This window comes from Copidosoma floridanum, unplaced genomic scaffold (genome assembly GCF_036245765.1).
Source record: "Copidosoma floridanum isolate Cflo_tuat_1 unplaced genomic scaffold, Cflo_Japanese_pri ptg000004l, whole genome shotgun sequence".
Classification (NCBI taxonomy): domain Eukaryota; kingdom Metazoa; phylum Arthropoda; class Insecta; order Hymenoptera; family Encyrtidae; genus Copidosoma; species Copidosoma floridanum.
In genome coordinates this window covers 9,022,477-9,049,200 of record NW_028321881.1, presented here as the reverse complement: position 1 = coordinate 9,049,200, position 26,724 = coordinate 9,022,477, and the positions used below count along the sequence as shown (strand labels likewise).

Genomic DNA, 26,724 nt, shown 5'->3' with positions numbered 1-26,724 from the left:
ATTGATTAAAAATCCCATAAGTGGACTCAATTACTGGAGAGAAAAACTCAGGAGAGATAACTACACCTATAAATACAAACCAGGGTGTTTAAATTTAAGTCCTGACGCTTTCTTATTACAGAAATCTTCAGTCTGATAAAATGATTTTATCGCAACTATTAATGGGATCCTTAGTAAAAAGTAAGTTGTTAAGATTTAACGATAATTATTTATAAAACAGCGTCATGTAAGTAAATGAAAACACTGCAAGTGAAAAGATCTTTAATTTCACTTACACAGATACAATGACCATTTTATTGGAGCTCACAATTATGACTTATTTGTACTATCGCGATGATCACTAAACAGAATCGTTACATCGATGCTTATACTGCATCTAATAAAACAGCGTATTCAATCTTTTTTTTTCAACGTTTAATTATCATCATCGCCTCGAGTACTATCGTGTAGGATTCGAATTTTCGTTGCGGTCATTTTTGTAAGATCTTGCGACTTCATACCTGCAAGCAGAGGCTAACCTATAATTATATAAGTAAGTAAAGTTAAGCAAAATCGAAACTTGTCAAAACACTGTACATGCGAATTCAAAAATTTATTGCATTATTAAATTTTCATTCTTGTGAAATTTGAACTTTACTTGCTTTATAAATTTACTAAATTAAATAAGACATACCTAAGTTTTTTATGAGATTTTTTCCATAACTGTAATTATTTTGTAGTTAAAAGTTGTAACTCATTACAGCAAATTTTAAACTTTAATTATTTATTAAATGCAGAGAAAGAAGAAGGATACTAAAGTGTTGCAAAAAGTCTTTAAAAGAAAGTAAGATCATAGATTAAATACGCAACTATTACACTACATCCGACAGAATTTTATATAGCAGGTCAGATGTTAGTTCACTGTTCGACAGACGAAAAGCACTCTGTACATATCACTTGGTGAAACTCAATACCACAACGCTGAGACAATAGATATTAGTGAAAAGCATGCTGTAAGTGAAAAAAAATAAGACCTTCTAGAAGAGACCTGTTTCTGACGAATAAAAGCTAAATATCTACCTATATTATGCAGTTGTTTATGTGGGGCATTCCACAAAAACCTCCCACAAACCCCCACAGATCCCCATTGACCCCCTACTGCCCACCTCAAATAAGGTAAAATTTCGTCGTTCTCTCCCTTCTTTTCACTAAGCTTACTTTGAGTCCAGACACCCCACCCCCCCCCACAAACTGCCCATATCCTCCCACTGGCACCCATATACGCCCCTCCTTAGAATTTTTCTTGACCTTCCACAGCCTCTCACACCATTTTTGTGGAATCTTACTGGTACCCTACCAACTTTCGTAGACTCCGATAACTATCCACACACATATGTGTAAATTTTTTTTTTTTTTTTAATAAATACCTATTAATGTAGTGTATTTATTTTTAGGCTTTATTGTAAACGAGTACATATAGCCTTGGTAGAGTAAGGCACATTGTTACATTATATTTGTTACATATTACAAGTAAATGATTTACATGTTACATTATTGGTTACATTTTCACATTTACACAGTTGTAGTTCCGTTGGTACGTTGATGATGTCACACAGACCACCTCGAGAGCGAAAGATCTATGTGTTAGGCATTGATACAATTGTTCTTTGTTGGTACATTGATGATGTCACATAGACCACCTCGACAGCGAAGGATCTATGTGGTAGGCAATTTTTGCTGCGAGAAGGTCGCCCATCCCTTCACGAGGAGCATTGCGTGGTGAAAAAGCATATGTGGAAATTCACAGAGGTACTTGCTTGAGAGAGCCGCACTGGCCGGGAAACAAACCCGCAATCTCCCGCGTGCCGTCTCACAAACCAGCCGACCGATCCACCGCGCACTCATATATGTAAATGTACTGTTTTATTTTGAAATTGATTTAATCAGCAAACTACGATAAGACATACACTTTAAAAGTAAACCATTACATACTTGTATATATATAATGTTTTATATTTATAACAATAGATACGAGAAAAATAAACTAATATTTGTTACTCTGAAAAAAGTAGAGTTTATTTAATAATTATTATACAATATTTACAATATTTACAGCGTAATTTTACCTGAAAAAAGTAGAGGAACGAAAATATAAGTCTATTATCTCTATTGTATTTTATATTTTACACTGAAGACTGTAATTTTATATTTCACTTGCTTCTTGATCCTTATTTGTTCGCACTACCTTTCTCTCTGAGTTTATATCTGTTACTACTCCTTTTCCTCTCTCTTCTCTATTGTTTCACTTCTTACCTTCAATATCCTTACCCCCTCTATCAATCACCTATCAAAGGACACGCTTTATTTGTATTTAAAGAGAGTATACTTTCTTTACATCTCCCCCCCTCCGTATTAGCCGAAAATTGGAACATCTCATTGCATTTTGTTTTATTTACATTTCTTTCTCACTAAAATCGTCGTCATTTAGTTCCATATTCATTGGAACCAATTTTGTTATGTGAAATAAATCTGGTTTTCTATTTTTTTCTGTTTTTATTTGATATATAGACTCTGAAATTTTATTTATTATTTCATAAGGTCCAATTCGTAGTCTATCCATTTTTCTCCTATTTAGTCTGTTTCCATTTTCTATATATACTAGATCTCCAATTTTAAATATATGATTTTTTCTGTTTTTATCAAATATTTTCTTGTTATAATTGTGCGATTTAATGGTATTTTCTATTGCTGTTTGTCTATTCTTTAGCCAGATGTCTTTGTTATTTATTGTTATTAATTCTTGAGGTGTTATGCTTACATCAGTCCCATCTAGTAAATATTGCGGTGTGAATCCTGTAACAGAATGTTCTGTCTCATTATACTTTTTTATACATTCATGAGCTATTGATGTCCAAGCTTTTTTATTTTGGTTTTCGTTTAATTTGCACCTAATTTTATTAACTATTGTTTAATTGAGTCTTTCATTTAATCCGTTAGAAAATGGCGCATTAACAGCTGTAAAAACTATTTTGATATCATTGTGTTCCAAAAAATCTTTGAAATCTTTTGAGTTTATTCCTGGGTACTGATCTGACAAAATCATTTCTATTTGTTCAGTATCTATTATTTTTCTTACTAGTTTAATAAAGTCACTTGCCGTTTGTGTCTTAGATGTTATTATATAAGCATACCTGGTAAAGTGATCTACTAGGAGGTGTAAATATTTTTTTGTTGATCTATTTCCTCCAAATCCACCAATGGTATCTATTGAGACAATTTCAAAAGGTTTTTTTGCTGGGCCTAAATGTGACATTTGGCCGTATTTAAGTTGACCTCTTGATTTATTTTCTATACATATTTTACATTCTCTACATGTTTTAATTATATTTTTTGTTAAATTCTTCGCTGTGTAGTTTGTGCTTATTCTAGTCATCATTTGTTTTATTCCAATATGAAACCATTCTTTGTGTATTTTTTTAATCAATTTTTTACTAAACTCTTCTGATAGTATTATTTTTTCTTTTTTTCTACTCTTTTTATAAAAAATTTCATTTCTTTTTATTAACATTTTATTTGATTTTTGTATTTCTTTGTTTTTTTCTTGATCTATTTTGATTTCATCTATTTCTATTAAATTTATTATTCTTAAAAATTCTATGTTATTTATTTCTGGTTCTAATACCGGATTTCGGCTAAGACAGTCTGCTTCTATATTTTCTTTTCCTGGGATATATTTTATTGTAAAATCATATTGCGATAAATAGTAAGTCAAATCACCTAGTTCTTCGTCTGTTCTTACTTTAATATTTAGATTTTCTAATGGTTTATGGTCTGAATATACTATAAATTTTTTTCCAATAAGCCACTGCTGCCAATATTTTATTGCTTCTTTTATAGCCAAACATTCCAAATATATTGCTTTTTTTTTCTTTTGTGTTTCTGTTAGTTTTTTTGAAAAATATGCAATCGGTTTATCTTTTCCATCAAATTGTGTTTGTTTAAACACTGCTGCTATTCCTTCTATTGATGCATCTGTGTACAGTTTTATTTCTAAGTTTGGGTCAAATATCTCTAAAATTGGTTTTGAGCACAGTAACTTTTTTGTTTGTTGAAATGATTTTTCACATTCCTCTGTCCATATAAATTTTTCATTTTTCCTAAGTAATTTGTGGAGTGGGTCTAACAATATCGCACTTTTTGGAATATATTCATGATAAAAGTTTATTTTGCCTAAAAATTGTCTAATATTTTTTTAGGTTCTTGGTTGTGGAAAGTTTTCTATTGCTATTAAATTATCTTTTATTGGACGAACGGTATTATTTTCTATTATGTGTCCGAGATACTTTGCAGAATTTGAACCAAATGTACATTTTTTAAATTTTAATCGAAATCCTTCTTTTAATATTGCGTTTAAAACTTGTTTGATGTGTTCTATATGTTTTTCAAAAGTTGGTGAAAATATAAGTATATCATCTATGTAATTTTCTGCAAAATTTTTTAAATTATTTTTTTTTTAAATGTTGCTTAGTATTCTTTGGAATATTGCTGGAGCTGTTTTTAAGCCAAACGGAAGGCAAGTCCATTGGTAGTGTCCATCTTGTGTAATAAAACCAGTTTTTTTTCTATCTTCAATTCTAAGAGGTATTGACCAAAAAGCCGAATTTATATCTAGGGTGGTGAAAAATTTACAGTTTCTTGTTTTTGTTATTAAATCTTCGATTAGTGGGAAAGGTTGTGCTTGCGGTACAATTAATTTATTTAGATCTCTAAAGTCTATGCATAGTCTTGATTTCTTATTTTCTTCTTTTTTAAATGCTAGAGTAACAGGTGCTGCAAAAGGGCTGTACGATTCTTCTATTAATTTTTTTTCAAGTAATTTTGCTACTTTTTGTTCTATCTCTTTTTTATCTTCTATTGTACATCTATATGGTCTTTTGCTACAGTATTTTTCTTCTATTAAATCTATTCTTGCTTCATAATCTTTAACTGTCCCTATGTCATATTTGTTTTTTGCAAAGACTGAATTGTATTTCTTAATTATATTTTTTATCTCTTTCTTTTTACTATTTTCTAAATGTTCTAATCGTAAATCGCTTTCCTCTTCTGTCACATGCTCATTAAAGTTTATTTTTACTTCCGTAACCTTTTCTGTTGAATTCTGTTTTATATGTTGATCTTTTTCTTTGATTATTTTTTTCTTTTGGGAAATATTTAAATTCTCATCTTGTATAAGTCTAAATTTTTTTATCATATCTAAACCTATTATAATATCCTCAAAGTCTTCTCTTTCCACTATATCTAAGTCTATTTCTTCTTCTATTTCGAATATTTTTACTTTCACTTTTATTAAGCCTTTTGTTTCGCTGACACCATTGACTGACTTCAAATATATTTTGTTTACATTTTTTTCTTCTTCTTGTATTTTAACTATTCTTTTATTTATTAATGATATCTGAGCCCCGGAATCATATGTTCCTATAACCCTCAATTTATTATTTAACAATATTGGTATTTTAATCAATGGTGTCTCTATTCGTTTTTTTCTTCTGTATATAAATCTGCATTTATTCTTTTATTTGCCCCAACTACTCTTGTTTTATCTTTATTCTTAAACCAACATTTTTCTTCAGGATGGAATCTGTTGGATTTTTCTATTTTCTCACATATTTGACACGGTTTTTTTTCTTCATTTTTATGTTTATAATTGTATCTATTATCATTTTTCTTGCTTATAATTTTTTTGTTCAAACTTTCATGTTTTCTTATTTCATTTATTAATATTGTTGAATCTACACATTCTTCTTTATCTAATTTATTTCTTATCCATTCTGGCAGACCCATTACTATCAACGCTATTATTGTCTTTTTTCCCATGTTTGGGTCCACATTTATTAATAATCTTTCTTTTTTTATCGCATATTCTGTTAATGAACCTTCATAATATTTATAGGACAATGCATATATAGATGAATTCCAACTTCTATCTGCAAAAGTTTTTAGAAATTTTTCTTTCCATTCTTGCCAGTTATTATTTATTTTTAATTCTGTTTGTGCTGTATAATGCCAGTCCATGCAGGCTTTATCTAAAAATAATCTTAAAATTTCAATTTTTGTATTATCTTCAATAATTTCAAATCTTTCACATTCTTTTTCAAATGTATTTATCCATTGAGTTATATTCGTCTGTTTTTCATTAAATTTTTCTAAAATAAATTTTTCTGATATATTTTTTAAGTTAAGCTTGCTATTATCTTTTTGTTTGTTTGTTAATAATTGTTCTATCAAGTTGTTTATATCTACAGGATTTTCTATTATTTTTTTTTCTTTTTCAATTTCGTTTAAATATACATTCTTAAATTGAAAATTTCCTATTTCATCTATATATACTTTTGCTAACTCATCATCTAATCCTATCCATAACTTCTGTTGTGTACCCCTTTTAGCGTTACTTTTAAATTTAATAAATACCTCTGTTTTCTTGACTTCTGTGTGATTGTCTATATTTTGATATTGCCGTGGTATAGCATACTGTATTCCTTTTTCCGTTTCGATGAAGGTTATATTTGTTATGTTTGTTTTGCTATCACTCGGTGAGGAAACAACTTCAAAATTAAATCTTAATTTTGGCATTTTTGTTATCTTGAGACAATATTTTCGTTCTATAATGTTTTATATTTATAACAATAGATACGAGAAAAATAAACTAATATTTGTTACTCTGAAAAAAGTAGAGTTTATTTAATAATTATTATACAATATTTACAATATTTACAGCGTAATTTTACCTGAAAAAAGTAGAGGAACGAAAATATAAGTCTATTATCTCTATTGTATTTTATATTTTACACTGAAGACTGTAATTTTATATTTCACTTGCTTCTTGATCCTTATTTGTTCGCACTACCTTTCTCTCTGAGTTTATATCTGTTACTACTCCTTTTCCTCTCTCTTCTCTATTGTTTCACTTCTTACCTTCAATATCCTTACCCCCTCTATCAATCACCTATCAAAGGACACGCTTTATTTGTATTTAAAGAGAGTATACTTTCTTTACATATATGTAAGTAAAAATTTTTTTCTAGTAACATATAAATCAAAAACATGGTAGTTGTAGTTAGGCGTCGGTTTCCTTATTCTGACTTATATATCTCTTTATATATATATATATATATATATATATATATACATATATATATATATATATATATATATATATTCCACTGCCATCCACCGACCTTATACGTACTTTATCATTTACTTCGAAATACATATTTCAACACGTTTTTCCACATCGCCTAGGTCATAAATAGATGCACTTTATACATCCGAATAACTAATACCTAATTTTTTTATATTTCTAAAAGTAAGATGATTAATAAATTTATATAAATTCTGTTTCAATTCATATGTTTGTATAAAGTTTTTGGTGCGCTCAACATTTTTCTTTTTTGTTGTAATATTGGCGATGAACTGTATAAAAAAATTTTATTTTTTTTTTCTTCATTTGATATGATATTCATAAATACATAAATTTAAATAACACTTATTTATACAATAATATATACCGCAGAAGTATTGCCCTATTAAGAAGGCTCATTATTACGAGTCAACTTGTAAAATCAGTCAAGTAATTTGATTAATATTTATTTTGCTGTTGTATGTACACACATTAATAACAAACTTCTGTCATTATTTGTATTTTAAGTAGAATATAACAAAATTCAAATAATCTTCTCTTTTAAATGCTGAAAAATTCAAAATATCTATGTAAAGTTGAAGCAGTAGGTTTATTGAAACTGTTAGATAATCCTCGTCGAAATTTATCAAAGAGGATATTAGTCTTTGTACCGAATGTTTCATAAAATATGTAAGGAAAATGACATTAAATAATGCTCCTTATACTATCATAAAAAAAATATTAGGATATGAAAAAGTTATGAAAATGGGGGATGTATGCGAACAGTTTTTTATTATTGAACGTATTTCAAGCAAGAACTGTCTCATATTTTTTACTGAGTTACCAAGACAGCTTACTGGCTTGGTCACCAAAGCCACCCACTCACCATCTATTTGTGGGGGTGTATTGCTGTAACTGTATTACGAACCTCGTAACTGATATCGTACCTATTATATACCATCTGCACAGTCAGAATATTTCCGGTGAAACACCTTGCCAGTTGAGCTGGCATTCCCTGCACCAATAGTGCATCGGGTCTACTCGCTGCTGTGTAAATTTTTCCTAGAGATACATTTATATTTCAGGACGTTCACTCCTTGCTGTTTAAGCCGGCTCTCTCTGCTCGAGCACCAGATCCTGACTAATTAGAATCCTCGGAGAAGCCCCATATTTGAAGGATCACTCTTTGCTAGTAAGGCAAGCGATCCCTGTCTGGTATCTGGCATTGGATCTGCTAATTCTTACCTGTAGTTTTTACACTATTTTGTATTTAGTCGGGCCTGAAGACTAGTAAGACAAGAAAAAAAAAACACTGAAATTACTCTGACGGTAAACTCCACGGAAAAACCTGCTCTAAAACAGCTGGAATTTCATAGGAGCTTTTTCCAATCAAAACAGTTTGTTAAAAAAGTATTCACCGGAAATCGAATCCACGACCGCTAGAACGGTTTTGCATCAGTACCAAGCACGCTTACTACTGAGGCCTCACTACTGAAAATTAAATATGATCGTTCGTAGAACAAATGTATGAGTTACGCCTTTGTTTAACAGTTTGGACGTAAGAATCGCTTGGGTGGTTAAATGAAAATTTGTTTATCAGAATAATTCAAAATTTCTTAAACCTACCTTATGTTTGTCAATCATGTAATTAATTTAAGTTCTTATCACATAAACATCAAACTTTTGTTACAAACACATTTAAAATATTCTGAAATTTTTCTACTAATCGCCTAACTAATACCATACCTTTCATACCTTTGGTGCAGTGATATTTTCTTTGGTAACGCTCATTACCGTTTAGTACCTTTCCAATGAGATGGTACATAAGATCTACTCGCCATTGTGTAGCCTAGCACTGCATCAATCTTTATACATTAGGTATTCACTACTCACTGGTTAAGCCAACGCTCTCTACCAAAGCTTCAGATCCAGGATAATCAGCATTTTGGGAGAAGCCTTATGTTTCAGGGATCACCCCTTGCTGGTAAAGCCTGGTCCACTAGTATTGGATCCACTAAGCCCTGTTTTGCTTTCACCAAGGCCCAAAGACCTGTGGGGTGAGGAAAAAATCCTGCTCCCACACTCAAGGGAAATTCCATAGAAGAATCCACCTGATAACAGCCAAGACTTATAGGAATTTTTTTCAATCCAAAAAACTTTTGAAGAAATCTACATTTACTGAGGATCTATCCCATCATCGCTAGAACGATGTTGTATCAATACTAAGTACGCTTATCACTGAACCTATTCTGCTCCTCATTGGTTGTTCTTCTTAAATACGATTAATACATAAATAAAACTTTTCAAAAAGAAAATGCAAATGTATGAAATGTTTAAAATAATGATTTAAGAGTTCATTTGTTTTTAAATGCGGAAAGAACCAGTAATTAGGATTTTGTGTACATAGTGATTAAAGTTCCATTTTGTGCAGAGCAACAATGAATGAAAAAAAATAAAGAAAAACATCTTTTTTTTTTATTTTTAATAGTTTCAAAAATAACAATATTCTTAAAAAAAAATTTTTTATTCCAACATTACTATTTGCCATTACAATACATAGTATACATTACTAAGTGTACAATAATTTGGAATATGTCAATCATGCGTTAACTTACCTTAAGGACAGTTTAACGTAAGTAAACAGTTTTCTAAATGAGCCTATGAAAACGAAATAATTTGTGCCTAAAAGTCTTTATCTAATAGTTATATTGTTCATTCAGACTTCTAGAAATTAAGAGGCAGAAAAAAGTAAACTGGACGAGTGTATTAGTAGAAACTTATTGAAGTTGTAAAAAATATATTCGTAGTAAGTTTTTATGAGATTCAATTCATTTCATTTGCGTGAAAAATGTCTTTATTCACAAGCTCCACAATATTCTTACAAAAAGATTTGAAGTGGAGCTAGACAAAATTAACAGAGCTATTAAATTTATAAGAACGTATTTCTGTACGAATAATAATAACATTTATTAACATAAATTAGCTAATTTTTTCTGATAGAACACTTTAATACATACAATATAACTATAAGAAGTTTTAACGTAAGCCTATTTTATGAACTTGTTATGCAAAATTTATGTGATATATTGAAATAAAACTCTGCCTGGTTATAACTAAGATTTAAAGTCAGAATCTGAGATATTGTCTGTTTATTATGGATATAATGTAAAATGATGAATATTCGTTGGCTTTCTTTACATTTTTTTTTATGATTATTACTTAAATTTTTCCGTATTATATGCTGAAAATATTTTAATAAACTGTAAAATCTAAGCGAAATGCTAGAACTCATATCTACTAAAATATAATTAAGCTTCATACTAACACTAGTATAGTAGGTCGAGGGACAGAGTATTAAAATGCCTTTCTGTTTAGGTTCTCATAGAAAAAGCTGTGTAAAAGTAACATTTATTCTAGATTAACATTAAATAAGTTTTTTTAATGAATTATTTACAATTCTTTACTTACAATAATTACAATAGTCTATAACAAATATATGCACTTTCATTATATTTCTCTTTTCAGGGCGTCCGTTCTATTTTAGCTCGTACTTTGACGACAGAAGACATTATAGTATGGTCAGCATCTCTCAAGCAAATTATATCCTTCACTTCCAATAAAACAATATTGAATTTTATTCATCGATTTTTAGAGAAAAGTACTTTACTTAAGGACGTAACATGTGACGACTACTGTACAAATAAAACTCATTGTGATAAAAACTTGCTGTGTTTTGTACTTCCTCAAGTATTTTCGTATAAAAAAGAGGATACATATCACCAAATTCATGAGGTTCAGTTAGATATTTCAGTTAGTGAAAACAATTACTTACAAACCTTAATAAGAATAACTTACGAATGTGTTATAAGAGATAAAGTAAATCTCCTCCCACTATGGGTTAATTTTACAAAATCCATATTTACCATAATCAAAAATGTAGACATTCACTTTATCTGGCAAATAAAATTTCTTTATTCACTTGGTCTTACAAAAGACTATTGTAAAGGACTGCAAAAAGAACTCAGCATAGAAAATATTTTAGCAAACAAACAACAGATAAGTTTTATCATCGATTCGTGGGAACATGGTACGTATTTTTAATTACTTCTCATGTGAGTGAATATGTAAATCTAATAATTTTTTTTTTTAGACCTCTGTTCAGCTTTATGCAATTTTAGAAATACTGGACACCAATTTGAAAAAATTCAATGCTATAAAAAGTTAATTAGTTACATGTTTCATTATAATGTATTCGATATAAAAAATTTTTTTCATAGATATAATAAAGGTAAGCACATTTTCAATAAAAAATAAGTTCAAAGTTTTTTTGAAAAATCATCAAAAATTATTTTTCAGATAACCTTACTAAGAACAGATCTTGTTTAGAAGCTCATGGATCTTCAAGAATCAAGAAATTATTTAAATAGTTATCTGATTCACAAGTTTTTGTTTTATGCATCATTACTTGTAAGCTAAAGTTCTTGAGAGAGATATACTAATGAACGCATCAAACTAATAAACAATTTTTCCAAGCACAAAATATCAATTAATTTAAATAGAGTATATTGAATCCTACAATCCTTACGTGTAAACTACTTCTAGAAACGAACAGTTAAATTGTTATAATGTTTTTTCGGCTGTAAATTTGTGTTAAAGTTATAGATCCTAAACATTTTTATTAATCGATTGAATTTTTTTTCTTTATTTTTAGTAAAAACATATACATAAAGAAATTATAGATGAACTGTAAAAACTTCTTATTACAATAAATACTTTTATAGGCGCGTTATGAACGAAAGTAAATCAACGATTTGAAAATTTTTTTAATGAAAAATATGTGACGAAAGTAAATTTTTACTCCTATTTCCAGTCTTGAAACTAAAAAAAAGTAACATAAGTTATATGCTCATTTTTATTTTTTAATTTAATTCTTGAAAAAAAGCTAAAAGACAACCATTGGTCAGTAGGTACTTGAATACCCAAGTTTAAATTTTTACTTACATGGCAGATAATGTGAAGATGTAAATATCTTCTATGTAACGATCACATTTTACATTAACCACTGCAATGTATCGAAAGTGGTGTAATTGCCGTTTGAATGAAGGTATTCAGTAATAAAGTGTGATTTCAATAAATGTTTTCATATCAAATAAATAAAAAATTGTCAACAATGTATTATATTGGAAGGGTATATTTTTAGAATTGGGTGATTTTATGTGTTGGACCACGATCGTTACCAGTAAACGTAAGCCACTTCAAAAATTGTCTTGTTTTATTGACGAATAAATTCATACACATAGATTGCATACCGCATTAAATGAACTTAATATTTTATTGGTGTTCCAACCAAAAATAACACTCAAACACCGAATGCTGCGTGAAAATAGACACAACATAGTATCAACAGATTTCTGGTTAACGTTTGACTAGGAACCTTGACTCGGCAAGGGACTTTTCTATAGCGGGTTTGTATACTACGAAACTATAACTACAATATATGGATAAAACCGACGAGCAGCATTGCGTCAAAAACAAATGCTTGAATTTACACGGTGATACCAAAAATCAAGGGACCCAGTGAATTCGATTTATAGGATTACAAACTACACTATCAGCTTCGGCTAAAATTGAAAGACCTGTAGAGCGTACAGGATATTTACTAGAACTATCAACGATAAACGCGTCACTTAATGTGTGGCCTGCACTTAGTACAAATCAATATATAACTGACACACTAATATCGTACCGTCAACATGAATAATCTCAATAATGAATCGGCGCATACGCGACGTCGCAATTTTCGCGTATTTCAACTAATACGTCGCGTACACAAACAAAATGAAACAGAAGAAAATATTTGTTAAGTAAGTCAAAATGCAAAATAAATAAAAAATACCCAAGAGATTAGCTATACAATGGGATTCAAGGCTCGTGGTGACATCAACACCGATATAAGGAGCAAGCCGCAAAACGAGTGAATCAATCTTACGTGATCAAGTACTTAATTAGTCAACGTAATATAAAATAAGCACGATAGCTATCCTGAACGACAAATGAATGTATACAACTTCCAGTTTAAAGATCGTCAGGTTGGGTACATCACTTGATTGATTATTAAACAATAATGAGAAAAAATGACTATCCAATGCCTAAAAGAGTGCAGAACTCTAGAGCTTCTCTAACATCGGAAAATTTACTCACGATTGATCAGTGTTCCCTCAGGTTTGATTGGGGTGACCACTCTTTGCTCAATCCCGAATCTTAATAATTTTTCGATCGCCCGCTCTTCAGAGGCTTGCTCTTCCGTTTTTCCTCAAGCTCCTTTCCTTTTGCTGGCGATCGACGCTCTTGATGCGCAATGATATTCAGTGACTTAGCTCTGCGCAGGAGGCTAGAGAGAAATTCATACATATCGATCTTATATACATACTTTACGCAAGTGTGTGTGTGTGGAAGTCCCCTTACAATGTACATAAGAAAAGTTTTCATTTGAGCCATGGTACAATGTGGTGCTTGGCTGGCCAGTACAAGACTGTGCGCTTTTATCCAATCTTCTGATGAATTCAACTTTCTACCGCTTACGCTAATGGAATCTTTAACGCCACGCTCCCATCTGTCATATATGTCGCACACAGTCTTTCTCTTAGTTTCGTATACAATATCCACAATACATATCTAGAAGGCTAAGAAAAATATCCCGTTGTATCAGTTTATCTTGAATAGGATAGTGTTACATGCCAATTAATATAAATCAACTTAAAAGTTGAAAAAAATTTAAGATTATGATTTTAGCAATTTATTCGTCGTCATCAATTTGAACATCGTATGATTAAAACAATAATAAAAATAAAAAACTTTTTAAAATTAAGAGAAATTAAATAAACAATTATTTACCTAAAAATTTAAATTAGAAATTAAATGAATATTTATAAATGTATAGAACAGCTTCTACCAAAACAAGCTTGTGCAGTTTAAAAGAGTTATTTTGTTAAATAAATGATTTATAATTAAACCTAATTAATTTATAAATACTAAATCTACATTTAAACTAAAAATAAGTTACAAATAATACTATAAAAAAAATTATGAGGTTTCCTTACATTCGAACAGCTCAAAAAAGACTGGATACGATACTTAGCTAGCGTTAAGTGAGTAGGAAAAAAAATTAGAAACCAATACCTCAAAAATAAGAAGAAGCATCTTGAATAGTTAACGTTGATAGTATTATAGATGTTTGAAAACACTTCCAATACCTAGTATTAACACGCAAAGTGCCTACAAGAAGAACAAATTCATTTACATAGTTAATTCAATTTAAAAAAATTTTTGAATACTTATAACTGAGTGCAATCGAAGAAGATCAATCTTTTTATCATCCTCATCCACTCTGCCATGATTTCAGTGCAAAGTACTATCACAAATCTTTTATCAATTGAATTATCTGATAGTAAATGTTCTAATTCAGAGGCAACGCTTTCAAAAAATACATTCTTATCATTTTTTAAGACTGGCTTTAATTTGAAATTTTAGGCTGGCGAGAGTCATCTTCGAAAGTGTCAAATTGGATGTCAAGATCGAGCAACAGTAAGCACCCTGTGCTAGAGACTTTAGGATTAATAAGACTTAACTTCTGTTTCATTCCGATGCTACCGCTGGAGCTGGTGTCGACAGATGAGATGAGCTCGTAGCCAGTGTACTTGCTGTCTGATTCTCTCAGTCGTTAGACATTAGAGCCAAGGAGTGTAGACAATAGTTGGCGTAAGTGGGTAAAAAAGAGAGTTGACACACTGAGGTTTTAAGTGGTATTCATATGTTGGTATTTGTTGCATTTTAAGAGTGCTCTTACCGCTGCCGTAATGTAGGTTTCATCGAGCAAGCGAAGACTCAGCGTTGGCTTTACATTGAATGATCCAGGTGAGTGATATCGAGTTGTCGCACAGTCTCTCTTATACACTAAGAGTCACTTTAATACTTGCGGTGTCCTTCAGAAACCAGTAGTTTCCACCTAGCGAGAAGTAGACGGTACCATTAGGCGCAAAGTTTAAAATTTAAAGTGCGCGTGATGATTAAAAATCAAATTTGTGTAAAACGATACTCTTTATTCAATTAAGCGATTTGATCTTCTTTGAATATACTTTCAAGAGAGTCATTGAAAGAGCCAGTTTTTACTTTATTTTTTAGCTGTTTCAACTTCTTTTTAACCTTTTATTCTCTTTTATAGATTTCTCAGTTCTCAATATAATTTCACCCTGCTTCTCAGAGCTATAATACAGTTTACTTAGTTTTTGAAAGTTGTTATAAAAATTTTGAATGTCGCTGTGAAATATTATGAACATTTATATCGAAATATAATGAAAGAATAATCCAGTGCTTGCTGCCTCATCACTACATTTTATGTCAGTATATACCTACATACCGTACTGTGTATTAAATTGTGAAAGCCAAGATCCTACCCTCATAAACTTTTTTGGCCAACCGCTGGTGGAAAAATTGGTTAAAATCCTGTATATTTTTATTATCTCCTTAGTAAATAAACTATGGGGGTCCTGGACCCACCCTAGCTCCCCCTAGGGTGGTGGTGGTGGGATGCGCAGCTCGTGCTGTTGTACAGGGTCATGAGGCCATGGTAGTGGGGGGAGAACAATATTGCGCCAATGATGGAGGGGATACTATAAGACGAGCTATTAGATGGGGTCCGAGCGTTGTCTCTCTTTCTCTCTCTCTCTTTCTAATACTTCCAGTATGGTAGTTAGAATAGTGAAATACTACGTCAGTGGTGAAGCCTTGTGCTGTAAGATGAAGCCGATTCGTTATACATATACATATATCTTGCTTCGCAGAGTGCTCTCTCTTTTTTCCTCCTGCTATTAGACAAGGGATGAAGCGCTCTATGTGTGTGTATGTATGAATGAATGTATATATATTCGGTCTCTCATGCATACGCTTGCGTATACACCTGCACACTCATATGGAATAAGGTGCAGGCTTATACGGCTTATACGTTACGATTGTATAAACACACGCTTACATGCGCGAACGTACGCATGCTTACATAAGGTTAAATTAGTATATTCATAGTTAAATTAGTATAATCTTAAATTATTATACAGACAGTAACGTAGCTTGGCATTCAAAAAATGTGGATATGTATATGCCGTTATTGTGGAATGTAGATCTCATTCGTGCTCTGTAATATGCAAGTCCTCAATATCTCAATTGGTTAACCATCTCATTTTTATGAAGTTTGAATGTGCAAAATCGTGTGCAGCTTATGCACAAGGTAGTTGTATATATACAAAAAAACTTTTTGCGTTAGCGAGCGCGTTGCATGGTAATGTAGGATGTGGTAGGGAAATAATTGTTAAAGATTTTTCTGTTTTGTTTTTTTAAACCAGTTTATATTAAGAAAATGTACATGATTTATAAAATGATTTTGTTAAAAATCTCATTCTTAATATACAATACAATATTATGCATTCTGACAGCTCTATATTATTATCATCATGATTATCAACATCAACCCATTTCGTATTAAAGTAAAATTTTTTTATTCGCTTCACATTATAAAAACACACATGGATTTTTAGGCCCCGTTGTGACGCGTGTAAGTGGTAACCAATCTTGGGAATTTCAACGGTGAATAGTCTGTCATATCAGTGACCTTGAAGCCAAGTCTTTCAAGCCAATTTTCTTAAATCTCCAATAACATCTATCTTTGTAGCATTTTCAAGATTCTCCCGCAAAATCTTACCTATCGCCGTATACTTAATTTTTTCCTAAGTCCAAGGTTAGTCTGTGATTACAAAGTTCAAGCTATAAATTATTATGTTCATACTTTTGGCGTAATTTCTGCCAGGTAAAGGGTGGTCTAAAAATAAAATACTTATATTTCTGTATTGTTAGTATTGAGAGGAAGGATAACCAATTTTTTAAGCACATAATCATTACTTGATTTCTTGAAACCTTGCATGTCCACAAAATACTCTATCTTTCAATATTACAATATTTAACTTTATTGTTTTTTTTATTTATTTTTTCGTATCCTTCATTTTTAGGACAAGACCCTCTGTTCGTTAAATACTTATCGACAGAGTTTTTTAGCCCAGATTTCTTATTTCTATTATCATCATCTTTAGTTAAGATTTTTGATAGTTAACATTAGTTGTAAAATTACTCGTACACGGTTTATGTAACATATTGATTAAAGTAAATCTTATTAAACATATGAATTCGCAAACAATTTTACAGTCTTCATCTTTCGATTCCCGCTTGGATTTTGTTTTTTCCACCTTTGTGTTTTTCTTCTCGTTTCTCTTAATAAATTTTTCTCACTCTTCTTGTCATCGTTTATTTTTTACATCTTCGTTACTCCAGCTGTTGCTCCGACCTTTATCCATGGTGGTTGAAAATAAACTAATGCCAGCAAAGCTTTGAACAGACTTTTTACATCTTCACTCGAGTTTCTTGACATCCCCACTCATCGGACTATGCTTAACGATGCGATCATGCAAAATTAACCAATAAGCTGACGTATTAGGAGAAAAATTTGTATGTGATCCAAATTCTAGCCTCACATCTACTGGAGCATTTTTCAACGACTCATTTTGTTTGAAACAATCGAGGATGGTTAAAGGTATTCGATTGAGAAAGTGATGTTTGCCTAGTGATGGTGCACAATCTTTGCCATAGTATGAATTTTGAAAATTAGCAGACATATAACATAGCAATGCATGCCGATTATGCGTTATATCAAGATTTAGATCACCATAAGAAGAATTGTGAATTTAAAGAGAGTTTCACATTTCTTACGTTGCAGTGATCAAACATACTATCACTTGCATCTTTCTGATTTTTTCGGTTAGTTTAAGAATTTGGAAATAATGGCGCCAGGTTTTGCGTGTTATTTAAATATAGGTACTGACATAGCTTGGTCAGTAACAAGAATTTTTTTTCACAGACATTACGTGACCTGGTGAAACAATAATCCAACAAGCGATGCACAGAAAAAGCATGAGGTATCTTGCGTAATTTAAATATAATTACCGACGTTGCTTGGCCAGTAACAATAACTTTTTTTTTTATTATTACAAAGGTAAAAGAAGTGGATGGTAAGTGAGATTTTTTGAATAAAAACTATTCAAAATTCGTTTAATACAAATATTTTATAAAAAACACACATTAAATGCTTACATATGAGCGCGTATAAATTAAAACAATAAACAAAAAAAAGCCTAGTTTTTGCATCTGAAAAATAAAAAAATGACACTGGTGCACATAAATTCAAAAAATGTGCTATTTTATTTCTACTTCTTAGCTTACTTATTTCACTCAGAACAAAATTTATTTTTAACATGTTTTCCGGGACATAACAAGTTCACCATCCGCGGTAAAATACTCTTGAGGCTCGGGACACTTTTCTTCACACCCCCTTTGTTCACATTTCACTTCAAGTATATTTCCGTTATGGCGAAAAATGTGGCAACTCCGAAACTTTAGAGTAGCCTTTAAAACTGTATGTTCATCATCGGTTGATAATCTGAACATACATACAAACTGTTACCGTAACAGTAGTTCAAAAAAAACCATAATACCTTTATATCTTGGCAGAAATTCTTCTGTATTCTTGACAATATAAGAAAAGTGTGATATTCCACTCGAATTTTTCTTTTTAATTGTCTATGCTTGAAACACAGTGCAGGTGTGCGTTTACTTAAAATGACATTTTCTACATCTTTGTGTATAAAATATTTATCTAATTGACGATTACAAAATTCCATTATTCTGATTAAAAAACTTGTAAAATATAAATGCATAGGAAAAGTATCGAAATACATTTTTCGTATAACTCGACTCTTACGAGGATCGAGATTATACTGAACCCTAGTGTTGAGAAAGCAGTGTTAAAGAAAATAAAATTTGATTTTTGAATGTGTCCACATTTCAAGAAACAGTTTACTACTCATAAGGCCCTAGGGTTATAAAAGTGAATTAACCACGAAGCTAAAAACGTAGGTGAAAGTTGAGAAATTGGATAACCCACACTACCTAACAATATTTGTAAGTCTTAGAGGTGACGAAAAAATTTTGAAAATATAGTTAACTTTAAAAATACCATGTTAAAATTTTGCAGAATAAGGCGTTTCTTTAACATTTTTTCGTAGAGTTAAGTAATGTGCTTTAATCAACTTATCCAAATTTGATACACTGGTTTTATTTACTAAAGTTATTTTTTCTAATAAAATAGTTAACTCATTTACTGCAAATTCCTTGCATTTATTAACTAACGTTGCTGCACACTCGATACGGCCTAGTCTTTCATCCACACATATAATAGCTTGAGTGAGTCCTAAAAAGGAACAGTGTTGCATGACAGTGGTTGAACGGTACGCTTTCTTTTTTTTTTTTTTTCATCTTGTCTGTCACTAATCTCATTTTTATTAAAAATAACTGTTTTCATTCCGTAAGATGATGTGAATATCAACTCCATATTATGCCCACTTGTATGCGTTCTATTTGACTAATGTTTTTATCAGGGAAGTAATTATTTATAGAAGTAAAATAATTTTAGGCTCGCTTCATACATGAGCATTCATAACTACACCTCCTGTAAACTGACATTTAGAAAGCTGAAATAAAGGCTTGATACACTGACGATTTACATTATAGTGACGCCCTACAACGGCTTTTTTCGTAGTCATCTTATTGAGTGGATACGAATACAGTAATACTTTCGCATTGGATATAATACCGCTTTCATTGCCTTTTTCATTTTTCATAAGATTAATAAAATCTGCTGGATACTTACTGCTATTACGCGATAAGAAATACAATTTTCTTACTTTAACACGAGCCATTTTTACAGACTCGAACGACAAAGGGAGTTTAAATTAAAAATCACTTTACCGACAAATTTTTGCGGGCACTGTAAAAACTGTACATGTCAGTCGTTATCCAAGTTGTAGAAAAGACTAACGGGTCTATACAAAAGTGAAACCCTTGCGTTTGAAAAACTTTATAGCTGTTGCACTCCCCCCTCTCAAAATTTGTATATCTGATGCAATATCTCAATCAAATTTTTTGGTAATATGTGATTTATAAGAAGAGATGGTATGCCCTTTATTTTGTCATATAAAATGCTGTGGAAAAACTCGTCAAACATGATCAAACCTGAAAGACATCTCTCGTTCAGTCACCTGAAAAATATCTGCGAACGGTTGTAGATAAAGTAAGTGACGACAGCGGAAATGTGCAATATAAAGAAGAGTAAGTAAGCACGGTAAAAGTCAGCTATTGTCCCTTACGTACAATTTTTTCTTACCGTACTGTAACTGTAGAATTTTTCAGATTATGACTAGAGTGGGCCTATCTTACTGTATTTTTCTATCACGTGAATTATACATTGGCCAAAGTTTTGACTAAAAAGGGGGAAGTATAGAAGTAGATAGAAGAAAGAAAAAAACGTGAAAGAAAATAAGTCCTTATCCCGTACTCTTAGCCGATTCATATTTTATTGCTGATACGCTGCAATAACTTAACGTATCACATCTTGTTCAAAGTTAAGTTATTAAAAAAATTACACTACGAGTAATTATCTTATGGGGATAAACTTGCACTCGGAGTCGTTAACCGAAGGATTGGTGGGTATCAATTTCAAATTGAAAAATCCAACATGTTTTCAAGATATCTGGGATCCATGTGAAAAAATCGAACAGAGTAAAAAAATCATCAACATTGCAAAAACTTCAGTAGTTGAGGTTACATATGTCAAACTCCCTTAAGGGTGGGAGGTGCCAGAAAATATGTTGAATAATTTTAGTAAAAAAGGCATTTTAGTGATAAATAGTATAGATAATCTATGTTTGGCTAGGGAAATTGTATGTGGTGAAGTTTTGACTGCGAAAAATTATTCTCCTGATTGGTCCCAACAATGAAAAAAAATAAAAACCGAGAATAAACAAAAAATAGAAGCTGTAAAACTAACGAAAAAGTGTGGCATTGAAATAAATAATAAACAAGGGTATGAATACGTAGAAATTTCTAAACTTCAACGATAGTTCAAACAACATAATATACGTATTCGGGTATTTGATTATGAGATTTTTGGCAGTGAATCTTCTTTAATTTATGATAATAATGAAAATGCGGAAAGAAGTTGTTCTTTATTGATAAATATTATGTATGACGACAATATAGGTCACTAGAATCTAATTAAAAATATATTAGCTACAAATTTTATTTATTTTTGCATTACGTGCAATAAATCATACAATTATGTAGGAATTCATGATTGTGTGTCTGTCTGTTCTGCATACAATGGAAATTCCAATTGCAGTAACAAAAATAACTTAGAAAAAATATTATGTATAGATTGTGGGCAAAAATTTCATAGTCAGAAATGTTTTGATAATCGTAAAGCTAAAGATTTCCTTTCGAGAACAAAATTTCCTAACCACGCGATAAAAACCATTGGCAACACAATAAAAGTATGTAAGACCGTTGACAAATTTATAAATTTGTCAAAGGGTAAGCCTGATAGCGGAAAAAAATATTGCTAAGAGTGTAAAAGTGTTCATAAGCTTAACATGCTATGTAGTATGCAACCCAATACATCAAAGTATAATTTAAAGAATAAAAAGAATTGTTTCATTTTGATGACTTTGAAACGCTTCAAGATATAGAATTATATGATACCACTAATATGTGAGTACACATACCAATCTTTTGTGTGGTGCAAGTACGATGCGATGCATGAATAGACAAGATAGAAGAAAATTCCCACGTGATATATCCCCTACCTTCTGTAGTAAGAAACAGCTTATTTTCAAGGGTGATAAGTGGCTCAAAAATTTTGTTGATTTTGCAGTGAGATTTCAAAGTAAGACGTTAACTTTATTCATACGTATAGCGTACAACTCTAAGGCTTTTGATGGTCAATTTACATTACAATATACTGTAGATGACAAAAATGGTACCCCCGAGGCTATCCTTAATGGGCGCAATATTGTTCGTATGTCGTTAAGAAAAACTAAATTCATAGATAGTTTAAATTGATTATCTATGGTATTGGCTAATATACTCACAACGTTAAGCCTTGCAGGAAATATAAAAAAGGGTGTTTTCCACATTTACTTGTTACGAGCAATAAAAACTATAAAGGTCCTTATCTGGATTCTCGCTTTTACGCTCTAAACTCTATGAACACCCACGACCGTGCAACGTATTTAAAATAGTACGATAAAGTAATTTTAGACGTTAACGCCCAGTTTGACTTAAAAAAAAAACTTGTTGATTATTGTGTACAAGATGTTTAAATATTACGAGAAGCTTGCACAACTTTTTCTAAAATTTTTATGCAAGTCGGACCGTTTTGTTAAAAGTGTGACGATAGTAAGTGCGTGTTTTGTACTATACAGAAAGAACTTTTTAAAAAAAAAAGATACAATCGAAAATATTCCTGCAACCGGGTATGCACACGCAGGGCAATTTTTAAAAAATCCATCAATTGGCTTTTGTGAGAAGAAAAAGTAAGGAATGTAGAGATCATACATAGAGGGATCATACATTCAGTTTTACAAGTGATATTTTCATGATTATATCTACTGTTTCCTTAACGATCGATATCAAAAATTCAATAATAACAAAACTTTAACGGAACAATACGCAAATGCTATGAAAAAAAGTTTTAAAATTTAAGAGTTTGACTACGAAGCAACTGTGTAAAGCGATGTGATAAATCTTTTGTGCATTAGTCAAATACACTGCTCTTCATCGGAATTATCATGTTTTGAAAAAGTTTGTAGATTTCCCGAATGTGTATGCTTTCTAACTTTTTGCCAGACATTGCAAAGCTTATCGTGGCACTCATCATTTCATACCTTGATAGAATGAAGAAAATGAAAAGCAGATATCCGCCTACATAAAAATGTATGAAAAAACGAACATCATGAAAACACTTTCATATATCATGTTTCATGTGAAATTTATAGGCTACTTTAAAAGTTCAAGTATAATAAATTATCATGGCTTTTCGAAGTATAACGATAACATTCGAAAATTTGAAAACATTACAATTGCTGAAATTTCATTAATAAGAAATACAAATGTAATAACAGATATTTATGTGATAACAATACAGGATGACGATTGTCAAAATAACTGATGCGTGTCTGTTGGTATGCACTTGTAAAAAATAAAGACAAAATATATTTTAATGATAATTGAAAAATTTTTTAAGAGTTTCTTCCCAACATAAATGTGAAACCTTTTATTTTTACATAATTTTATATTTTTTTATAAAATTTTGATATTAAATATGTATTACATACTAACGCTGTAGAAGAAGAAACTACGATGGTTATAGTTTTGCAAGGTGAGTCACTTGCTTCTTTTATCTCTTTTACTCATAGCACGATCATTTTATGATATTTTTTGAAAGGGCTCGTTAAGATAAAGAGAGAAAGAGAGAGGGGAGATGCAAAGAAAGAACTGTTATAAAAAAAAAAGTTTTGCATACACATTATTCTAACACAGTTAATCTTATATCTGTATTTTTGAAAATTTTCTTAAACATACAAGGGAAATGTCGCTACATTCTGTAAAAAGATATTATAAATGCATGTTGCAACCATTTTTTTACTTAGTATTTAATGATGTCTACAAGTAGTCAGATAATAAAGGGTACTATAGAAGAGAAGACCCTACTCCTTAACAGGAAGGATGAGGAGAAAAGAAAAGAAATTGCTGTTTTCGTCAGTACAAATTTTACGATCGATCGATTTTCCAGTAACCAAAAATCTTGTCCAGAGAATAGATAATTTAAGAGAGTTTAGTGATTCACCATCATGGGATTTGTCATAGACATCCAAGGTTTTAACGACACTGACAGGCATTTTATACCGAAAGAAGTTGAAGTGGTATCGATACACGCAAACGTCATCGGTCGTTAGTTATTTAAACCACCCCACCCGTTTAAAAATTTATCTTACAATATAAAAAAACATAATAATCACCGCACGCTAGAAGTTCACGGGATAGAGTGGTTTGAAGGTAACATTACAATAAAAGATTAAAAACGTTGTTTTATTACACTTACTAAAAATCTTAATTAAATTTACATGTATGGTAATTATCTAGCCAAATTTGTAAGTTCGTTATCAGAACGCGAGGTTCATGACTAATTGCAAAATTCATACCTTCTTAACAATGCATGAGAGTAAAAAAATTGCCTTACCAATATGTCTAATGCATGCGCAATAACATTTCGAAGATAAACAGTTATTTTGTGCACTGTATGGAGCATGTTTGTTAAAATAATGGATCATCAAGACTTCATCTCTACAAGCACTATCGCAGGATAATGATGTATATTATAACGCCTTTCGGAGTTTTGAAAGTAAAAGTCCACAACAACCATTTTTCAGTTGTCAAGTCATGATAGATAGTATCAGTGATATTAAAAAAATAATCAATAAATTTTTACTGTAAATTTTAAATAAGATATTGCAAATAAACTTTGTAATTAATATTTATGTCTTTTAGAGAGATTTTCTATCCGAAATTTGATTTAAAAAAAATTCTATACTTACAAATATTGGGAATAAAAAATATATAAATAAAAAAATAATATGCAAGTCTCAAAGAGATCAAGTTTAATCAAAATTGCACGTCAATGAAAGCATTAATCAACTGAGCTATTCACGACTTGCATCTTCCAAAATCTGAATAAGATACTACAAAAACTCTGTAAGTAATAAAAGTATACGAGTCGATCATCTTTGTCGTTGCATACCAAGTCTGGTAATGCTTTTCCACTGCATGCTCGTTCCATACACCCCATAGAGTAGTTGAGAGAAGGAGAGAGTGGCGTTTAATGTGTACATAGAGACAAATCAGCTAACGCATGCACATCGAACCAACTCATGCGTAGATGTATCTCTACATATGTGAGTATACATGTATACGTGTAAGTATTAGCTACGTCACTGTCGCAAACACCATCACCTATTATTTAACGTACAAGCTTTTCAAAATATAATTAGTACGAAAAAATATTGTCATAATAGATAACCGCTGGCAACACCCCTGTACAAATGAGATGTGTGGTCCAACTGGCTGTGAAAAAACAGTTTTTGTTAAAAGATTTTAAAGTAATATATAACAAATAGCAAATAGTACGTTTGACCGTATTTTATTTTATCATGCAGAGTGACAGGATAGTTATAAAAGTAAAAACTTTGTGAAAAAAAGACGGCAAATTAAATTTCATCAGGGGTTGCCAAAACCTTCGGATTATTTAAACGATTCTTATCTATATGCATGTACATATGCAAATTTTTTTAGTGCTTAGCTATGTTACTGTCCATACAATTATTTAGGATCATGAATATACTAATCTAACCTCGTGTAAGAGCTTGCACGCTTGATCGTGCATGCGTATGCTCGTGCGTAGTGCACGTGAAAGCTCGCGCGTGGTGCACACGTCAACTCGCGTGTGGTGTACGCGTACGCTTGCTTGTAGTACATACGTAAGCTTGCGCGTGGTGCACGCGTACGATCGTGCATAGTGCACGCGTTCGATTGCACGTGGTACACGCGTGCGCTCGTGTGTGGTGCACGATTACGCTCACGCGTATTGCACGCATACACTCGCGCGTGGTTTATGCATACGATCGTGCGTGTGCATGAGAGGTCGAACATTCATACATACATGCATATACATAGAGTGCGTAAACCCTTGTCTAATAGAAGGAGGAAGTAAGAGAGAGCACTCAGCAGAGAAAGATTTATATATATATATATATATATACATACTAGTAGGGCTTCCACCTCCCTGGAAAGCCTCCGCTTAGAAAAATTTTTTAATGAAAATGCGATTGATGGATTACAAATAAAATAATTTTAAACAAATATCTATGATATTGGTATAAATCATAACACAATTAGGAATACAAAAAATGAAATGTGTTTTTTTAGAGAAATGACAATAATATGCCCTCATTTCTTCGCTGTGTTTTTGAAAGAAAGAAGATGTAAATTATTATGAAAATGGAAAAATAATTTCACCACAATTAAATAAATATAATGAAAAAATAAAACAGTTGTTACTACTGTTACGTCGGCGCAACGTATTATTCGAGTCTAAGCTTTCGCTTAATACTCGGGACTCTCACTGGGCGCGTAGGTAGGACGCGGGGCCAAAAGGTAGTTATATTTTTTGTCTGAGTATTTGAAAGGGAGCGAGGACGGCCTTTTTTATTGAATCGACGCGGTTGTCGAGCAATAATGCGATACACTCGTTTTCAGTGCGCCTCGGGTTTGTTGAGAATACCCGGTGCAATGTGTCGAATAGTATCCTGTTCGCGATCTAGGGGTTACCAGTACCGTAACGAGCAAAGGTAGTTACATTCTAGAGGTTACGTAAGGGGGTAAAATGGTTTAAGTTCGCGACCGGTCTAGGATCCACCAGTACCATCCAGAGTGAATGTGATTGCCCTAGACTTTACGTGAGTAATAATTCTTTTATTTAATCTCTTAGCGTGGTATTTTACTGATACCAAATGTCAAACTAT

The 26,724-nt window shown here is 31.4% G+C and overlaps 1 protein-coding gene across 1 annotated transcript in view; it reads left to right on the top strand.

The window, feature by feature from the left end:
- Positions 1-11,654, top strand: part of shtd (anaphase promoting complex subunit 1) — a 901,519-nt gene extending 889,865 nt beyond the window's left edge. The window contains exons 19-21 of the mRNA XM_089595858.1: positions 10,682-11,243; positions 11,307-11,444; positions 11,513-11,654. Coding sequence (XP_089451984.1) covers positions 10,682-11,243; positions 11,307-11,444; positions 11,513-11,583 — 771 coding nt within the window. The 3' untranslated portion in view covers positions 11,584-11,654. The remainder of the gene's footprint in view (positions 1-10,681; positions 11,244-11,306; positions 11,445-11,512) is intronic.
- Positions 11,655-26,724: the final 15,070 nt, after the last annotated feature.